General features: G+C 41.0%; 1 protein-coding gene across 2 annotated transcripts in view; it reads left to right on the top strand.

The window, feature by feature from the left end:
- The first annotated feature begins 3,837 nt into the window (after nucleotides 1-3,837).
- SNX27 (sorting nexin 27) overlaps nucleotides 3,838-18,380 on the top strand; it is a 58,202-nt gene continuing 43,659 nt past the window's right edge. The window contains exon 1 of one of the 2 annotated variants that reach the window (XM_080800946.1): nucleotides 3,838-4,360. In XM_080800946.1, coding sequence (XP_080657072.1) covers nucleotides 4,050-4,360 — 311 coding nt within the window. In that variant the 5' untranslated portion in view covers nucleotides 3,838-4,049. The remainder of the gene's footprint in view (nucleotides 4,361-18,380) is intronic. The other variant, XM_080800947.1, reaches the window with a different exon arrangement.

Raw genomic sequence — 18,380 nt, 5'->3', positions numbered from 1 at the left:
AGTCATCACCTAAATGTCCAGGGGGAGGCACTCTCCAGGTTCTGGCCTTGGCACCCCGAATTACTTTGTTATCCGCTCTGCCTGGTGTGCTCCTCCATCACCTCCCACCACCCTGAGCCCACGCTCATCAATCCATGCTGGGGCCAGACCCCTTCCCCAGTGCCAGACTCACGAATCCAACCAATTATTCATCCTTTGCCCTGGATCTCCCTGAAACCCCTCATATCTTCCTCATATCCAGAACTAAACTCACTGCTCTCCCTGCAAGCCTCTTTCTCTTCCTCCTGGTCTTGGGAAATCACATCATCAAGTCTCACCTCTTGGGACATTCTTTCCTGCCCTGGCCTCACACCTGAGCTCCAAGTGATGCCAAGTCCTCTCTGCCCAGTGTGACCCTCCAGTCACCACAGCCCAAGCCTCCTTCTTGTCAGTTCTCACGGGAATCAGGGCACCTGGTTCTCAACAGATCCTCCTGGCTCAGTTTGTTCTCCACACTTCCTGCTGGATGAACTTTCTCAAGCACGAATTTAATAATATGTCTGCTCTGCTTTTAAGCATTCAGAGGCCCCTAAATACTTGGGAATGAAATTCAAACTCCTAGACATGATTTTCAATGTCTGAAATCCTCTCCAATGTGATTCTTGCCCATGTCCCCTCGCCTCTGCTCCAGTCCTACTGAACTGCAGTCCGTTCTCACATGGCGCCATGTTCTTTCAAGTCTCTGGGTTTGAATGCACCGTTCCTCTGGTCAGAAATACCTGACCACACCATCCTTCTCTGCCTTGCCAGCCCTTCTTATCCAGGATTACCCAGCTTAGCTGTTCCATTTTCAAGGCCTCTCCTAGGGGCACTCTTGCCAGCTAGTGCAGGCCTCTATCACAGCTCTCATTACTCCAGAGACCCAAAGCCTGGGTTGTAACTGTTTTTTTCTTTTGCTCTCTTCCTAGTTGTGAGTTCTCAAGAGCAGTAATGGTGTCTTATTTTAGTTTCTTATTTTGATGCTCTGATCACCTTTTCTTCCAATCTGATCCTTTCTACATATTTTATGTAGTTAACATTTTGAATAGGTAACACATTCATCTGTCTAAACATTCAGATGTTACAAAAAGCTATATAATGAAAAGTCTCCCTTCAACTGCTGTCCCACACCAAGTGGTCCAATCGCCCTCCCCAGAGGCAATCAATATTACCAGTTTCTTGTGAATACTTCTAGGGATATAAATACTTCTAGAGATAAAAACATACCTATGGGGCGCCTGGGTGGCTCAGCGGGTTAAAGCCTCTGCCTTCGGCTCAGGTCATGATCCCAGGGTCCTGGGATCGAGCCCCGCATCGGGATCTCTGCTCGGCGGGGAGCCTGCTTCCTCCTCTCTTTCTCTGCCTGCCTCTCTGCCTACTTGTGATTTCTGTCTGTCAAATAAATAAATAAAATCTTTAAAAAAAAAAAACATACCTATGGTTCCCCTTTTATACAAAAATGTTATCATGTTCTACAGACTATGCTTTACCTCGTTTTCACTTATGTACTGTATCCAGGAGATCATTTCATTTCAGCACATAAAGAGCCTCCTTATTCTTTATTTTTGGTTTTCCATTGCGGTTGTATCCTAAGTTAATCAATGAACATTGGGTTATTTTCAGTCTTTTGCAAATACAGATAATACTGCAATGACTCTCTTCACAAAAATGTCACTTCATACATGTACAAGAGTAACAGTAGAATGAATTCCTAGAAGTGGGGCTGCCAGATCAAGGCGTACGTGCATTTGTGAGTTTCACCATGTCATACTGCCCTTCATGGAGTTTGCAGATAACATCTTCTTTATCTTTGTATCCCTACCACCACTGCAAAGTCTAGAACAAAGCAGACATTCAGTACATTTTTTTATTTGGTCAAATAAACAAATGAAAAAATAACTCTTTCAGTGGAAGCTCCCGTTTTCCTTTCTTTGATGTCTAGTGGATAAATTCCTGCCCATTTAGAGCTCAATTCAAACCAAATGATCGTAGAGCAAAATTCTTATTATTCCAACTTGTACTATTTTCCCTATTTGTGCAATTGACACACTTCTTCATCATGTTGGTTATAAAATAAGGTCATACCTCATCCCACATTTTGTGAGATGTCTTAATTATTCTACCACCCTCTTCCCCCACATCCTGAGCAATTGCTAGAAGCCCATACACAGTCCACAAATTCTTTCAGGTGGTTGCTTGTTGTTTTTATAAGTCATCAGACCGCTCTCTGCAACATAACTTTTACTGTCTTTTTTTTTTTTAAGATTTTATTTATTTAATTGAGAGACAGAGAGAGTGTGGGGCAGGGGAGAGGCAGAGAGAGCCAGAGAGAGAATCTGAAGCAGACTCTGCGCTGAGTGCGAAGCCCAGCCTGAGGGTCGATCGAAGGACCTCAGCTGAAACCCAGAGTCAGACACTCGATGGACTGAGCCACCCAGGTGCCCTGCTTTTATTGTCTTTTTTACACTGTGAATCCCTGTAGCTCCTCCTGGATTGTTTACTAGCTCTATGGATTCTCTATGCCTGTTTATTCATCTATAAGTAGGGCACATAGTAATGTTGAGAGAAACAGTTCTTTATGGGTCTCTCATGCTTCTACCCATCTTCCTGGGTATGCCAAAACTGCAAGACCCTGACTGCTCTTCACCAGGGTCAATTCTCAAGGTTGCGTTTAGAGTGAGCAACTTTAAGGAAAGAAGTAATGTCTCCCTACAGGACAGAGAACAGGTTTGTCATTGCTTCCTATGAAATGGCAGTTTCCCCCAACTCGGTGTTCCCTCAACTGTGGTGTCAGTCCACCAAGTAAGTGCACAGCCTTCATGTGAGCCCTTGTGTCATCCCAGTAAGACCTGGGGGAAGAGGAATTGACACAAACGTGCTGAAGCTCATGTTGCTTCCTGTGTGGTAATAGTCCTTTGTCTCCGACCCAGTAATTCTGTGTCTTTTGTCAGCAGCCACAAAACAGTAACAGACTAACTTATGAGTCAGTCAGGAGGGTAAACTGAAATACCAGACTCGAGTACTAAGCGCTTAAGTAAGCTATTTTCATTGTTTTGGCTCTTGCTCTTCTTTCTTGCCTTTGCTGGGTATTCTGCACGCTCTCTGTGAGTGTGCATTTGGGTAGGTAGCTAAAAAGCATCAACTGGGCCATTGGCCAAGAATTCTACAGTGCTGTTTGGGGAAACAAAATAAATCAGAAATAAAGGATAACTTCAAAATCATTGCCCAATTTAAATTATTACTTGGCCCCTCTAATATCCAGTTCTAAATCGCCGAGACTGTAGTTTTCTCTGCATACACTTTTTGTATAGTTGGAGCATAGTTTTTATGTAGTTGCAATACGTGAAAGTTGCGAAAAAATAACCGGCCTTATTTCCTGTTAGCTAATAGCTGAGTGAGTTTGGGCTCTCTACAGTTCAGTTTCCAAATAAGTGAAATAGAGAAATGAATTCATGATCCACTCAGCTCACAAGGTTGTTGGGGCCACGGAATAAAATAATGTATACGAACACAGAAGGTACTGAACAAATGAGTTGTTATGATTTAAAGTTGCAACTTCAGGTTGTCGAGTCACAAACATCAGTTTATCCTAATATTTTCCTTTAGAGGCTACGAAATGAGTTATGAAAGGAAAGGAGAAAAAACTTGCCCCCATGTCAACAGTTGAAACAGTCCGCCGCACTCGATGCTGTGTTAGTCGCCTAAACTACAACTCCCGTCAGGCTTTGTCCCCGAACTGCGTCACATAACCTCCGCTCCGCTCCGCTCCGCCCCGGGCCCTGCCCTCACCACCGCCCCCACCGTCCAGAAACTACAACTCCCAGGAGGAGCCACGGGGCCCAACCGTCCGTTTTCCCCCCGCCCCCGGTCTCCCTTATACCCGCTCCGGCGGCTCTGTGACCGACTCGGGTCCCGCGGGCGGCGGAGCGGGCGCGCGCGTTGGGGGTCGCGCGGCTGCTGAGCAGAGCGAACGCGCGCGAGTAGGGAGTGGAGGCGTAGGGGGGCGGGGGTACGGCTCGCTCGCTCGCAAGATGGCGGACGAGGACGGGGAAGGGATTCACCCCTCAGCCCCTCACAGAAACGGGGGTGGCGGCGGCGGTGGGGGGTCCGGGCTCCACTGCGCTGGGAACGGCGGCGGGGGAGGCGGCGGCCCGCGGGTCGTGCGCATCGTCAAGTCCGAGTCCGGCTACGGCTTCAACGTGCGGGGCCAAGTGAGCGAGGGCGGGCAACTGCGGAGCATCAACGGGGAGCTGTACGCGCCGCTGCAGCATGTGAGCGCCGTGCTGCCCGGGGGGGCGGCCGACCGGGCCGGGGTGCGCAAGGGGGACCGCATCCTGGAGGTGTGAGTATCTGGGCGCCCGCAGCCCCTCCCCACCCCGCCCCGCCCCCTCCGGCCGTCCCTGCATCTCACTCTACCCCCGTCGCACTCAGGCCCCACTGCCCCCCCTCCCCCCTCCAGCCCCGGAACCGGCCTTAGGGACTCGGTTCCTCTCAGGCCCCGCATCTCCTTGGGGTTGACCCTTTCACCTCCCCACTCCCTGGGTTTTCGCAACCCGCACCTCCCTCCTTGTAACCAGTCTACGTCCCTGCGCCCCCGCTGTTTTTACCCCTGCCCCCATTCTTCTGCCTTCTTTTCGGTCCCTTTGCCCCTGGGTATGTCGCTCTCTGCCCCTCGCTGCCTTCATAATGGACTTCTGTCCCCTGCTGACAGACTCTCCTTTTCTGACCCGGCCCCTGTCGTGTCCTCCCCAAGTTTTCATCTTTAGCATCGTAGTTTCTTGTTCGCCGCCGCTGCGGTCAACCCTCATGGACCGTCCCTCTGTCCTCTAGACCAAGTAGGCAAGACCTGTGATCGGCTCCCACTTTTCCTGCGGGAATATCATCCCTCTACTGCACTCCTTTTGCTTTCCTTAGTTACCCTCTCCTGTGGTTAAGCACCCCCTCATTTTTCTATCCTGCCTTGTGTCCCTTTCCTCCCCTCCCTTTTGGATTCACACTCCCAAGAGTGTACCTTCTTCTCTGACCCTTGCTTGCATGCCTTTTGTTTTTGTTTTTGTTTTGGTGGTGGGGGAGGGTGTCTCTGACACTAGTTTCTTTACACTGTTGTCCCATATCACACAAGCATTTCGAATCTAGTGTCTACCATTTCCATGTCCCTCTGAGAGCATCCCTATTCTGCCCCCCCCCCCTTTCCGATCTTCACATCTGCACCATACTCCTACTTCTTTTTAGTCAGGATTATGGTGGAGCTCTCCTTCATTCCTGCTTCCCCCCAAACTATGCTCCTCTTTTGGGTCTTTGACCTCCTTACTTTATTGGGGCATGCCCTTTCTATTCTCTCTTACTATATCCTCTTGTGATCCCACGCTCGACTTTATCCTGTTCTTTATCTCCTCCAGGCTGCTTTCCCTTCTCAGTTTAGGCTCCTGCTGCTGCTGCAACCCATGCTCTTCCTACTGCAGCCCCTCCTCCTTCGTACTCCTTCAACCTTACTTCCCCACTGCATCCCAAAGCTCTGCTGCCTTGTCTTCCAGTTTCTGTGCAGACCTCCTCCATCACTCTCATTCAGGTTTTACCTTGGTGCCTTTATACTTTGTATTAAAATTTATATAGTGATTGCTGGTTGACTCTCATTACCTCCGTTCTCCTCAGCAGTCTTCAATCCTGTATCTCTTGCCTTCTTAGTGAACCTTATTTTTTCCACACTTTTGCTCTCTCCCTCAGTGCTTGGATTTGCCCTCATGAGGTCTTTCTCATTTTTTATAAATGTTATTTTAGTTATAATTTCCACAACCTTCAGTCTCTGCTGTAGTAAAACAGGTTTGCTGAAGGTTTCAAAGAGGTTAGTATTGTGAGGATCTGGCCTATTGAGGAGTCCATCCCTTTTTATTTACCTTATCACCCCTGCCCTTATCCTCTACATACTTTCTCTGTGGAATTCACTCATTCTGTTTCCTCTTACCTTCCACCTGAAGAAAGAGTAGCTCATCAAAGTAATTGTTTGGAGCTATTTAACCTTCCATTTATGTTTTCTTTTTCCATTAATGTTCTACATGCTCTTTTCTTATTCTCTGGTAATACATTCTTAATCTTTGGGGGCCCGGGCATTCAGATATAGAATGGAGTTGTGACCAAAATTTGTTTCATACCTGGGCATCTAATTCTATTCTTTCTAGATAACTAAAAATCTGTGGCTGATGTTTCCTTCTGATAGAAGCTCTTGGAATTGTTATTTTCCTTTCCCTTTGGAAGTTAACTTTGGATCCAGGTGTTTATTTTTAAATTTAAAATTGAAGTATTTATTTAAAATTAGAAATTTATCATTAAGTTCTAAATAATTTACTCTTTATAAGAACTAAAGGAACTAAAAAAAAAGAACTAAACCAAAAATAATTCTGTAGATGATTACAGCTAACATGATCAACCATTTCAAATATATATGTGTGTATATTTATATATATATAGATATATAGATATATATATCAACTAACAATTTTATAACAGAATCTTGACATAAATTAGGTACTGTAAGGAATACTTCGGATGATCCCTTAGGACAGTTGGAAGGACTTGCCTCAGGTCCATGTTCCAGGCTAGGCCCATTCCTCCTTCTAGAGAGAAAACATTGAATTTTGGTGCATACGTGGTGGTGAGTAGGGACTTTGTCTTAAAAAAGACAAGAAAGTGGGAAGGACAAAAGAATGCTCTTTGCTTAGAGAACCTTACTCTGGAGGGTTGTGATGATGAGACTTCTTCCTGGCAATGGTTTCTCACCTTTCAGCTGTATTTCGATTTCCAAATTCTGTAAAGCTTCTTTGCTACTGTTGTGGAAATGGTGATAGTTGCAACACGGAGTCAGGCAAGTTGGCAAATTCTCTGAGACTTCAGCTCTACAGTCTCTTTCCTTCTTCCAAAGGGTTTATCTTCTCCTTAGGTTTTCATGTGAGAGGAAGAAATCAGCAATCGAACAGACACAGTTCTCAAGGGATATCTATGTCTGTTATTTGTTTTGATTTTGTTTAGGTTGATGCTAATTTTCCTGTAGCATTCTTTAGGCAGCACTCCTTAGAGCTTTTCTTTGTCTCCTACAAGTTCCTTAAGTTAACCTCTTTGTTGCCCCAGGAGAGTTTTGCATGTTATTGAAGTGCCAAGTGGGATCAGGGTTAGGCATAGGTAGATTATTATTGTGTAGACATAGTTTGCATGAAGTCATAGGTGGATGTCTGGACCTTGATGATTGCTGTTTAAGACTTGTCCCTATTTTAGATGCTTTCCTGCTTTATACAAATTATCCTAATTTTCATATATTGTAGTCATTTGGATAACTGATTGAGTTGTGAAAAGAACTGAGTAACTTTGAGATTTAAGGGACTAAAGACTTGGACAAGAGTAAGAACATTGATTTCTTTGTATTTCTTTTAAAGTCTGCCTTACAAAAGCCCTGTCCTCATTGAATCTTAGAACAGTCATTAAACTAAATTCAGTATGGATCACTTTGTCCTTTTCCCTTCAAAACTGACTAGATTCTAACTGGTTTGCAAAGAGTCATGTTGCAGGGCTTGGTAGTAGGATATGAACAAGCCCTCTGGGCTCTAAATTTTACTACAGATGGAAAATTTTCTGCTAGCAATGTTAGTCTCCACCTTGTAATTTTTCCCAGTGTAACATATATTGAATGTTTCCCTTTGATGTGTATATACCTGGAGGGATGGTTTCAATAAGTAGAACCAAAATGCATATGTCTTTGCACTAATTATATAGTATGTGCAGTAATATTTGACTTCGGGTTAATTTTCTTAAGGTTAAAGTATTTCCAAAGCCTCTTGACTGATTTCTTGAGAGGTGCCGGTAGAAGGGTTATAGTTGTGGTACCATCTTTATTTTTAAGTGATTAGGCTTATCTGTTGAGTAGTTTGTTTTATCTCTTTGGTATTTGGGTGGTGTGGTCTTTAATAAGCATGGACCCCTAAGATTGCTTGCAAGCATTTAAAATCCTGATATATTTGTGTGGGGTAGAGTATATGCTTTTCCTCTTCATAGCGTCAAGATAATCTACCCATCAACTTTCCCTTGTTAAAGTTACACTTGATCTGAGCCAAAAGGCTGAGAAGTGATTCCCTTGTTAAAAGTTAAACCATAAGAAAAAAAATTAAAGCTGTATATATATCTATGTCTATATAGATTTGTTTATTGGGAGTTCATTTTTAGGAATATCTCATGGCCTTTCTTTTTTTTTTTTTGGCTTCATTTAATGTGAAAGTTTGGAATAAAGAGGTTGTTGCCACAAGAAATATTTTTACAAGTTAAGTGTGAGTCATTTAATGTTGACTGCTAAGTGCCTTCTGAGTAGCTGCTTTCTCAATTATAGATGAATTCTGTTTGGCCCAGATTTTCCAGGTAGATTTTAGAAATGATGTTTGAAATCATGGTTATTGATCAAAGGAAAATTTTATGGTACTGATTCTTAAGCTTTAGTGAACATAAAAATCACTGGGTGTGTTTGTCAAAAGTATCGATTCTTGGGCTCACACTTTAAGGGTTATATATGATTCAGTAGGTCTTGCATGGGGCCTAGAAGTCTTTATTTTTTTACTCCCTTTGCAACCCACATACCCAACCCATACCTGGAGCAACAGGTTCTAGGTCTTGAATTCTCAGTTCATTTTATCTTCATGGTTATATAGTTATGAGCTAAGACTATACTAACAAATAATGATTTGTTAGACTCCTGAACTCCAGCCCTTAGAAAAGCAATTCAGTAAGATAGTAGACTATTATATCTGCTCATTTAGACTTTATTGAATATTTCTAAATGTTGTAATAAAGGTATGTGGTGAAGGGTTAGAACAAGTGAATAAAATCATTATATCGCTTTGCACTTAAAAAATTTTTTTAATATATTTTTTAAAATTTTATTTATTTGACGGACAGAGATCACAAGTAGGCAGAGAGGCAGGCAGAGAGAGGAGGAAGCAGGCTCCTTGCTGAGCAGAGAGCCCGATGCGGGGCTCGATCCCAGGACCCTGGGATCATGACCTGAGCCGAAGGCAGAGGCTTTAACCCACTGAGCCACCCAGGTGCCCCACTTTTTAAATTTTTATTTATTTTTATTTTTATTTATTTCTTTTATTTGACAGTCACAAGTAGGCAGAGAGTCAGGCAGGGGGTGGGGAGGAAGCAGGCTCCCTACTGAGCAGAGAGCCCGATGTGGGGCTAGATCCCAGGACCCTGGGATCATGAACTGAGCTGAAGGCAGAGGCTTTAACCCACTGAGACACCCAGGCGCCCCACACTTTCTTTAAATTAAAGATTTATTTTAGAGAGAGAGTGAGCGAGAGAGGTCACAAGCAGGTGTGGGGGGGTGGGTAGGGGGAGAGAGAGAACCTCAAGCAGACTCTGCTGAGCACAGATGTGGGGCTTGATCTCATGACCCTGAGATCATGACCTGAGGTTGGAAATCAAGAGTTAGACATTCAACATCAAGAGTTGAGCAGTCAGGCGCCTGGGTGGCTCAGTCAGTTGAAGTGTCTTCTTTCGGCTCAGGTCATGATTCCAGAGTCCTGAGATAGAGTCCCTCATCCAGCTCCCTGCTTGGCGGGGAGCCTGCTTCTCCCTTTCCTCCCTGCTTGCTTATGTTCTCTGTTGCTATCTCTGTCTCTCTCAAATAAATAAAATCTTTAAAAAAAAAAAAAAAGAGACATTCAACAAATTGAGCCACCCAGGCACCCCTCACTTTGCACTTCATGTAGTGTGTTACAATTTGCGTAGTATTTTTACACTTGATCTTTACAACAGCCTTGTGAGATAGGGAAAATATAAATTCCTTGAGGATAGGGACTACATATACTTATGTTGTTTCCCTAGTTAAAGGTCTAATGGCACATACAAGTTATTATTCAGTAAATATTCGCAGAATGAATATAGGAGTATTATTTGTCCCTTTTTCATTAGAGAGGAAACTGAGTATTGCACTAGTGAATGTTAACCAGCATTAAACCCAGTCTTTGGATTCTAAATCCAGTTTATTTTCCACTTCTTTGTTTTCTCAGCTATTTTTGGCTGTTAATAGTCAACTATTCTTGACTGGATGGTCCCTTAAAATTCTTAAAATTCAGTCACATCCCTATAAACTTGGAGAGCATTTGAACTTTGGTTCTATTGTGAAATGTAACTGTCTTATATCATTATTTACCCTGTCTCTGATTGTTAAATTGGATGGGTTACAGGGAACCAAAATGGCTATTTGTTGCCCTTGTTTGTTGATAATCTTTATTGGTTAGCAGTGAAGAGAGCCTGACATAATCATAATTGCAGTCCCAGGAAATACTTTTAATTCCCTAGGTAATTGAGGTAGGAAACAGATAAAGCTAAATTTGAAAATAGCATTTATCTTCCTCTTGGAAATCACTTCCACAACATCGCTGTTACCAGGAAAAGATCTGTTGTTAGTAATAAGAAGATGTGTCTGGGTCATATAAATTATTGTGAAGAAGGCTTCTCTTCAGCCCCCACTGACTAGTTTGTTTCAGGTGAGGGTTTGTTACCATGCTCTCAAGGATAATTATTTTTTAAGGTAAGTTCCATTGGGAGTAATTCTTATGATAAGCAAAGAGACTCAGTTGACAAGCAGACACTTAAAATTTATGATCACTGCCCTGTGCTTTGGGAACGTGATGTGTGGTGAGTTTATTCGTTAGATGATGGCATTACTGACCCAGTGGATAATGTGGTGGTTTAGGTTAGAGCCAATTAGAATCATTCTTTTTGACTATCAGCTATATAGATTTCGAGCAGTTCTCTAAAAGCCTGTGTAGGGGTGGTATGATTCTAGCCCTACATGTGGAAAAAAATATTTAGGACTTTTTTTTAAAGTAGGCTCCATGCCAAACATGGGGCTTGAACTCACGACCCTGAGATTAAGAGTTACATGCTCTACGGACTGAGCCAGACAGGTGCCCCAAAAATATTTAGGCAGTTTTAAAATATCTTTTTAAAAACTTGCAAGTCTCTGTAAGAGATATATTTTATATTAGAACCAATAAAATACAAAAAAACCCCACCTGAACCAAGTTTCAAAAAACAATATATGTATATATATTTTTAAAAGATTTTATTTATTTATTTGACAGACAGAGATCACAAGTAGGCAGAGAGGCAGGCAGAGAGAGAGGAGGAAGCAGGCTCCCCGCCGAGGGGAGAGCCCGATGTGGGGCTCGATCCCAGGACCCTGGGACCATGACCTGAGCCGAAGGCAGAGGCTTTAACCCACTGAGCCACCCAGGCGCTCCTCAAAAAACAATATTTGGTGTTATTGTGCTCTCTGGCATTTTTTAGTCTGTTCAGTATTTCAGAGTTTTTTTGTTTTGTTTTTTGAATGCTGATGGTGATCCACATGAATTTCATGACTATTAGATTATGATCCACTGTTTGAAAAATAGTGATTTAGGGTATCACTTTTCTGGTGTTGGCCCACTAATATCACCCCGTCTGGTTTAGCAATTAAGCACAAACTATGTGTAAATTACTGTTAGGCTTGTATGAATCACAGAGTCCCTGCATCTCTGCCCTTGAGAAATTTAACACTTCAGTGGTGAAGTATACAGTTTACTGTGTGTAAAGCATATGAATTAAGGGAGATAAAGGAAAAACACAATGGAGTTTAAAGGAAAGGGTGATATGGTTGAGATGATTGGTGGGTAGATCGGTCACAGAAGGCTTTTTAAATTGTGATTGAAGGACAAGTCTAATTTCAGTAGTCAGAGAAGGGGGAAGGAATTCATAGGCTGAGGAAACTGTGACCAAAAAGAGGAGGATATGAAAAGTTCTTGGGATAACAGGGAATCTAAAGTTACTATTTGTAGACAGTTGGGCTTGAAGTTAGATCAAAAAGGGCTTTGAATGCAATGCTACGAAGTTTGGATTCTGCTCTGTTTTTGAGATCAGAATATAATTATATGTGCATTAATACCTAGGACTCCCTGTGAATTTACTTTTTATTTAATTATTTACCCAAAGAGGTTGAATAACTTCCAAGGCCTAAGAGGAAAATCACTATTAGAATTAGAAGAATTTCAGAGCATCTAGTCTCTTGGGCTATCTTATACTATATAAAGAAGGGAACTAAGAACAACTAAGCTCTAACACCCATAGCTGGGAACAGCTGGTGAGGAGCTGGTTGCCTTTAATTTGTGTAAGTTTTACTTCACAATCTAGCCTAGCTTGTCGAATATACACTTCTCTTTTTAATTTTTTTAAAAAAATTATTTGTGTATTTGGGAGAGAGAGGAAAGAGGGGCAGGGTGAGAGGGGCAGAGGGAAAGAATCTTCAGGCAGACTCCATGCTGGGTACAGGGTTCCATGTGGAGCTCCATGAGGGTCTGACAACCCTGAGATCATGACTGTAGCTGAAATCAAGAGTCAGATGCTTAACCCACTGCGCCACCCTGGCCTCCCACTTCTCTTTAAGTTTAAAATGAGTATACTTACTGTGGTGTTCACAGTTGATAAGTTTGATCCTTACATGCTGCAGACCCAGTGTGCTCTGCCCTACAATGTTCTATTTTAGCTGTTCTAAGAATTCCTAGTCTGCTCCTCTGATTTGAAGATACCTCCTTTAATTTAAGTCTTTGGTTTCTGCATACAGCATACTGTTGGGAGTTGAGGGGTCTGAAGACAGACAGCTTAATACAGTACTAAGATTTATACGTGCCGTCTACCTTCAGAATGAAAATACATCCTTAAATAAGAATTGGTGATGACCACAAAGTAAATTTTTGCTTTCTGTCCGTAATGTGAGGCATACTTCAGGATTAAATTGTGTGATATGGTTTTAGTAAAATGCTAGGTAGTATGTATGTAGTCTTTTGTTTATAACTTAGTGTGCTCCCTGCTGTTAGTATGCTCCCTGCTAAGCAAGTAAGGTTCTCATAGTAGTTGAGAAAATAAACCTATCTTCAAGGTATTGAAGTTGCAGAGTAAGGAATTGTATTTGAGTATCCTTATGGGTACTTCCTTCCATGAACTTAAGTTATTATAAAAACATCTTTTTATTTTTTTTTATTTTTAAAGTTTTTATTTTATTTTGTTTTTATTTTGTTTTTAAAGATTTTATTTATTTATTCGGACAGACAGAGATCACATGTAGGTAGAGGCAGGTAGAGAGAGAGGAAGGGAAGCAAGCTCCCTGCTGAGCAGAGAGCCCAACGTGGGGCTCGATCCCAGGACTCCGGGATCATGAACTGAGCCAAAGGCAGTGGCTTAACCCACTGAGCCACCCAGGCGCCCCTAAAGTATTTTTTTTTTAAAGATTTTTATTTATTTATTTGCTAGAGATCACAAGTACGCAGAGAGGCAGGCAGAGAGAGAAGGGGAAGCAGGCTCCCAGCCAAGCAGAGAGGCCACCTGTATCCCAGGACCCTGAGATCACGACCTGAGCCGAAGGCAGAGGCTTAACCCACTGAGCCACCCAGGCACCCGAAAACATCTTTTAAAAAATGATTTATTTTTGCTTAAGCTATCTAAAAGTGTAGGTTCTTGTGTCAGACCTCAGAGCAAAACTAGAATGACAGATCTATGTGTTCTGTGGACTTGAAACACAAGTAATTAGTTTACTTCTCTTTGGAAAAGTACAGAGTGTCTGCAGAGAGTCAGCTGCTTGTATGGATATTCTCCCAGCTGTGTTCAAGCAGCTGATTACTTTTAGAGAACTATTCCAGGAGATTAACCAGGAAGTTGTCTTTTTCCCCCCAAATACTGCAGTACTTTTATATTTATATGTCTGGCATGTTTTAGTTAGGTTTATTTAGTATGTTTTAAAAAATTGGTATATTGGTTAAATTAATTTTTGGCAGTCTTGGAAAATGTGAAAGTTTTGGAAACTTCTTCCACTTCTTTTGCTGATCAGTTTAATCATCTATAAAGTTTATAACTTGTAAAGTGTGTCGTTTGTCTACTGAATGCACCATGTGTTACTTGATTTTTTTTTTTACCCAATGTTATTGTCATTTTGATTTTGGTAAGGTTAAAAACTACTTTCTGGATCTGTTTTCTCAAGATATGTAACTTGCATCTCTCTTTACTTGGAAACAGCAATGAGTTTTGTTCTCTGGCCGGTATTTTGAATCCAAGGAAATGTGACACTTATTTATGAGTTATGTGCTGGTAGATTATTTTAGATTTCCCTGCCCTACCCAGTTATCCTTTATATTGCTGATTCAGAAAAGGTCTTATTGTACCTTTCTTCTTCTTTTTTTAAAAGATTTATTTATTTGACACAGAAAGCAAGAGCAGGAACACAAACAGGGGAGTGGCAGGCAGAGGGAGGGGGAGAAGCAGGTTCCCTGCTGAGCAAGGAGCCTGGTGAAGGGCTGATGGGACCCGGTGATCATGACCTGAGCTGAAGGCAGATGCTTAACTAACTGATCCACCCAGGGGCCCCTCTACACTTCTTTCTGTACACTCATGTATAGTACCTCTTGAGAGTAATTGAATGTTTAGGAAATAGCTAGTAGGATTCAGGGTGTAGGCTGTTGTCCTAGAACAAACTTACCAGATCACAGGAGTCATGTTTTTAATCACATTATGTAGTAATGCAGAAATAGTAGTGAAATAGAACTTTAAAAAATTAAGATTCCTTCTTTGGTAATTTGTGTCACTTACAAACTAAGATTGTTGATAAAGCTGGTTGATTTTATCTTTTAATTAACTTTCACTGTGATCAGTGTACCAAATTAAAAACATTTGGGGATTCCATTTAAATTGGCCATGAAGGCAAGGGTCCAAAACACAGCAGATCTCAGACTCTTTGAGTTGGTGTTGGGAAATGATTTAAAACTGATTACGTTTGTTTACTGTTCAGTAACTGGGGGGGGGGGGGTTGGTTCTCAGCAATAGTAGTGTACATGGGAAGCTATTTTAGGCTAGGGAAACCATAATGGCTACTAGCAACTTTCTTAACCCCTACCTAACATTCATCATCCCATAATGTAAAGAAGTAACCCAATTTTCACATCCAGCCTTACTTTTAAATAGTTTAAATAGAACCATGCAGTACTACATGCTGACCAAATGTTTAAAGACAAAAATTGAAAAACTAACAATCCTATCAAAACAAAGTAAGTTATGTTGTATATAGTTTTAGTATCAGAACTTTAGCCTCTGTCATGTGAGGGAACCCACTGTGCTTAAATTTTTTTTATACTAAGTGTGGTGCATTTTGTTTTCATGGATGAAACAGTATAATTATAATAGATTATGCCCAGAATTTACATGAAATAAAGACTTGCTTTTTAAATGTTGACATGTTTATTTCTTACTACTCCTTACCTCATTTTGCTATCCTTGGAGTCAGTGTTTATTTTTAAAATTAATAACAGTTAGTTACTTTTATTTTCAACACATTTGAGTAAAAGAAAACATAGCCTCCCTTTGAAATTGCTTATGTAATTGAATGCCATATTTTACTCTTAAGCATTATTTCTGTTACCTCCCATAATAGAAAGCAAAATTATCACTAATATTAAAGTTTGAAAAATGTAGAGCTTGCATAATGTTTTTAGTACTTCCCCCTAAACAGTGAAACCAGTATAAAAGTTAAAAATAAGGAGTGGAATTATGGAAGTGCATGAAGGAAAACCATTATTGAGTGTTTTTTGTGCTAGTCTTAATAATTTTTCATTCATTGGCAGAGAGAGAGAGAGAGAGAAAGAGTACAAGCAGGGGAAGCAGCAGAGGGAGAGGGAGCAGGGAGCCCAATGCGGGGCTCTGTCCCAGGATCCTAGAATCATGACCTGAGCTGAAAGGAGTTGCTTAACCGACTGAGCCATCCAGGTGCCCCTCAGGGAAAAATTTTAGTGAGTGCTTACTACCTGAACATGGGATTAGACACTGGGATAGAAAGCTGAGTAACGTGTAGTCCTTGCCCTTAGGAAATTAGCTGCATGTAGCAAAGTTTATCCATTTCCCTACTGAAGGACATTTAGTTGTTTTCAAGTTTTTGTAATTATGAATAAAGCTTCTATGAACATCTGCAGGTTTTTGTGTGGACAAGTTTTCAACTCCCTTGGGTGATACCAAGGAGGACACTTGCTAGTTCAGGTGGTAAGAGTATGTTAGTTTTGTGAGAAGTTTCCAGTCTTCCAAAGTGGCTGTACTATTTGGCACCCCACCAGCAGTGAAGGAGCATTTCTGTTAATCCATATCCTTGCCAACATTTGGTATTGTCAGTGGTCTGGATTTTGGTTATTTTATTAGGTATGTAGTGGCATAAAATTCACTCTTTTAATTATTAAGTATTGTAATATGTTAGAGAAAATTTGGAGACTAAGGAAAAGAAAAATAATCCTCCATATGTAGGCATCTTATATGAAGTTGAAATCATACTGTTATATACAATTTGTAATCTAATTTTTAAAATTAATACTTTATTTACCAGAACAGTTTGATTTACAAAAAAAAATCAGAGAGTTCCCATATATCCTTCTCCCAACTCAGCCATATAATTTTTCCTTTTATGAACATCTTACATGGGTATTGTCCTTTTGTTTAAATTAATGAACCAATATTGATGTATTATTACTAACTTAAGCCCATAGTTTGTTCACATTTCTTTAGTGTCTAGTCCTAATGTCTTTCTGTTCCAGGATCCCATCCAGGATACCACATTACATTTAGTTGTCATGTCTTTTTAAGCTCATTTTGGCTGTAACAATTTCTCAAGTCTTTCTGTGTTTTTGATGACCTTGACAGTTTTGAGTATTAGTCAGGTATATTATAGGATGCCTGACTATTGGAATATGTCTGATTTTTTTTTTCATGATTAGACTAGGGTTTTGTTTTGGGGGAGAAATATTATAGAGGTAAAGTACCATTTTCATTAGTTCATGTGAGGAGTACATACTCTTATGATTTGTGATGTTGATCATCTGGCTGAAGTCGTGCTCCGCCCCTCTCCCCTACTGTACCCTTTGGATAGGAGTCACACCCCGCGTAGCTTACACCTAAGGAGTAGGGAGTTATACTTCTCCCTTCTAGAGTGTAGTATCTGTTTAATTTATTTAGAATTGGTCTGCATAGAAGGATGCCTCTTCTCCTCCATGTATAAATTTGTTCAGTCATTTATGTCATTATGGGCTCAATGGATACTTATTTTATAATATGGGTTTTATAATCCAATTCTGCTTTATTTTATTGCTCCAGTTGTTCTAGCTTTGACCATTGGTTGGTCTTTCAGTTGGCCCCTGTGCCTTTTGCCATACCCCCTCCCCCCATTAATGTTTGGGTTGTTTTGTTTTGTTTTTGAGCACTTCTTTACTTTCTGGCACTACAAAAGGCTCCGGGCTCATCTTGTGTATTTCATGCCCAGTCCTAGAATCAGCCATTTCTCCAGTGGGTCCTAATTATTTTTAGTGGGGAATGGTATTAGAAAGCAAGATCTGGGCACTAGATGTGGTGGTAGCTACCAGGGTATAACTTCTTTCAGGTCCTTTCAGCTGACAACAAAAGAATATATGTGTGTGTATTAACCCCTGTATATATGCATGTCTGTAAATATTTCTATATGTAACCATCCTTATCGGTATTAAGTTAAACATGAGTTCTTACTGATACTGTAGCTTTACTCCATTACCATATGATTTTTTGGTTACTCTCCCTTGCAGATCTGTGCATTTCCACTTCAAAGGTGAGAAATTTGGTTCCCCAAGTTCATCATTCATTTACTTAATTGTTTAATTCCAGTATACATGTATAGCAGTTGTTAACTTGTACCTTGGGGAAGCAGTTTTATCGACTAGAGTATAGTATTTATGTGCAGTCCCCTTTTGCCTTTATCTTATAGAATTCATTACAGTTACTTAGGTCTGTACCTTTTCCCCCATCCCCTTCAGTGAGGTTGTTTAAAATACATTTGAAATACGATTAGATTCTCTTGTCACAGTCTGGGATTCTCCCAACCTGCTAGCTGATTTTTTTTTTTTTTTAAATTGCTTACCTTCAGGTTTACTCTTAATGTTATAAATATCCATAAGTTTTGCAAATGCATTTTGTCATGATTGTGCTGTTACAGTGTCATACAAAATGGTTTTTATTGCCCTAAAAATCCCCTGTGCTTCACTTATTCATCCTTCCCCTCTCTCCACACCCCGGCAACACACTGATCTTTGCGTTTTCCAGAATGTTGTATAATTGGGATCATACAGTATATAGCTTTTTCATATTATCTTCTTTCCCTTAGCAATATGCATTTAAGGTCTCTCCCCTGTACCATGTCTTTCTGTGACTTGATAGCTCATTTCTTTTTATAGCTGAATATATTCCATTGACTGGATGGATAAACAGTTTTGTTTAGCCATTCACTTAAAAAG

This window comes from Martes martes (assembly GCF_963455335.1).
Source record: "Martes martes genome assembly, chromosome: 4".
Lineage (NCBI taxonomy): Eukaryota > Metazoa > Chordata > Mammalia > Carnivora > Mustelidae > Martes > Martes martes.
The sequence above is the reverse complement of the archived record's forward strand: the minus strand, read 5'-3'. Positions and strand labels throughout refer to the sequence as shown.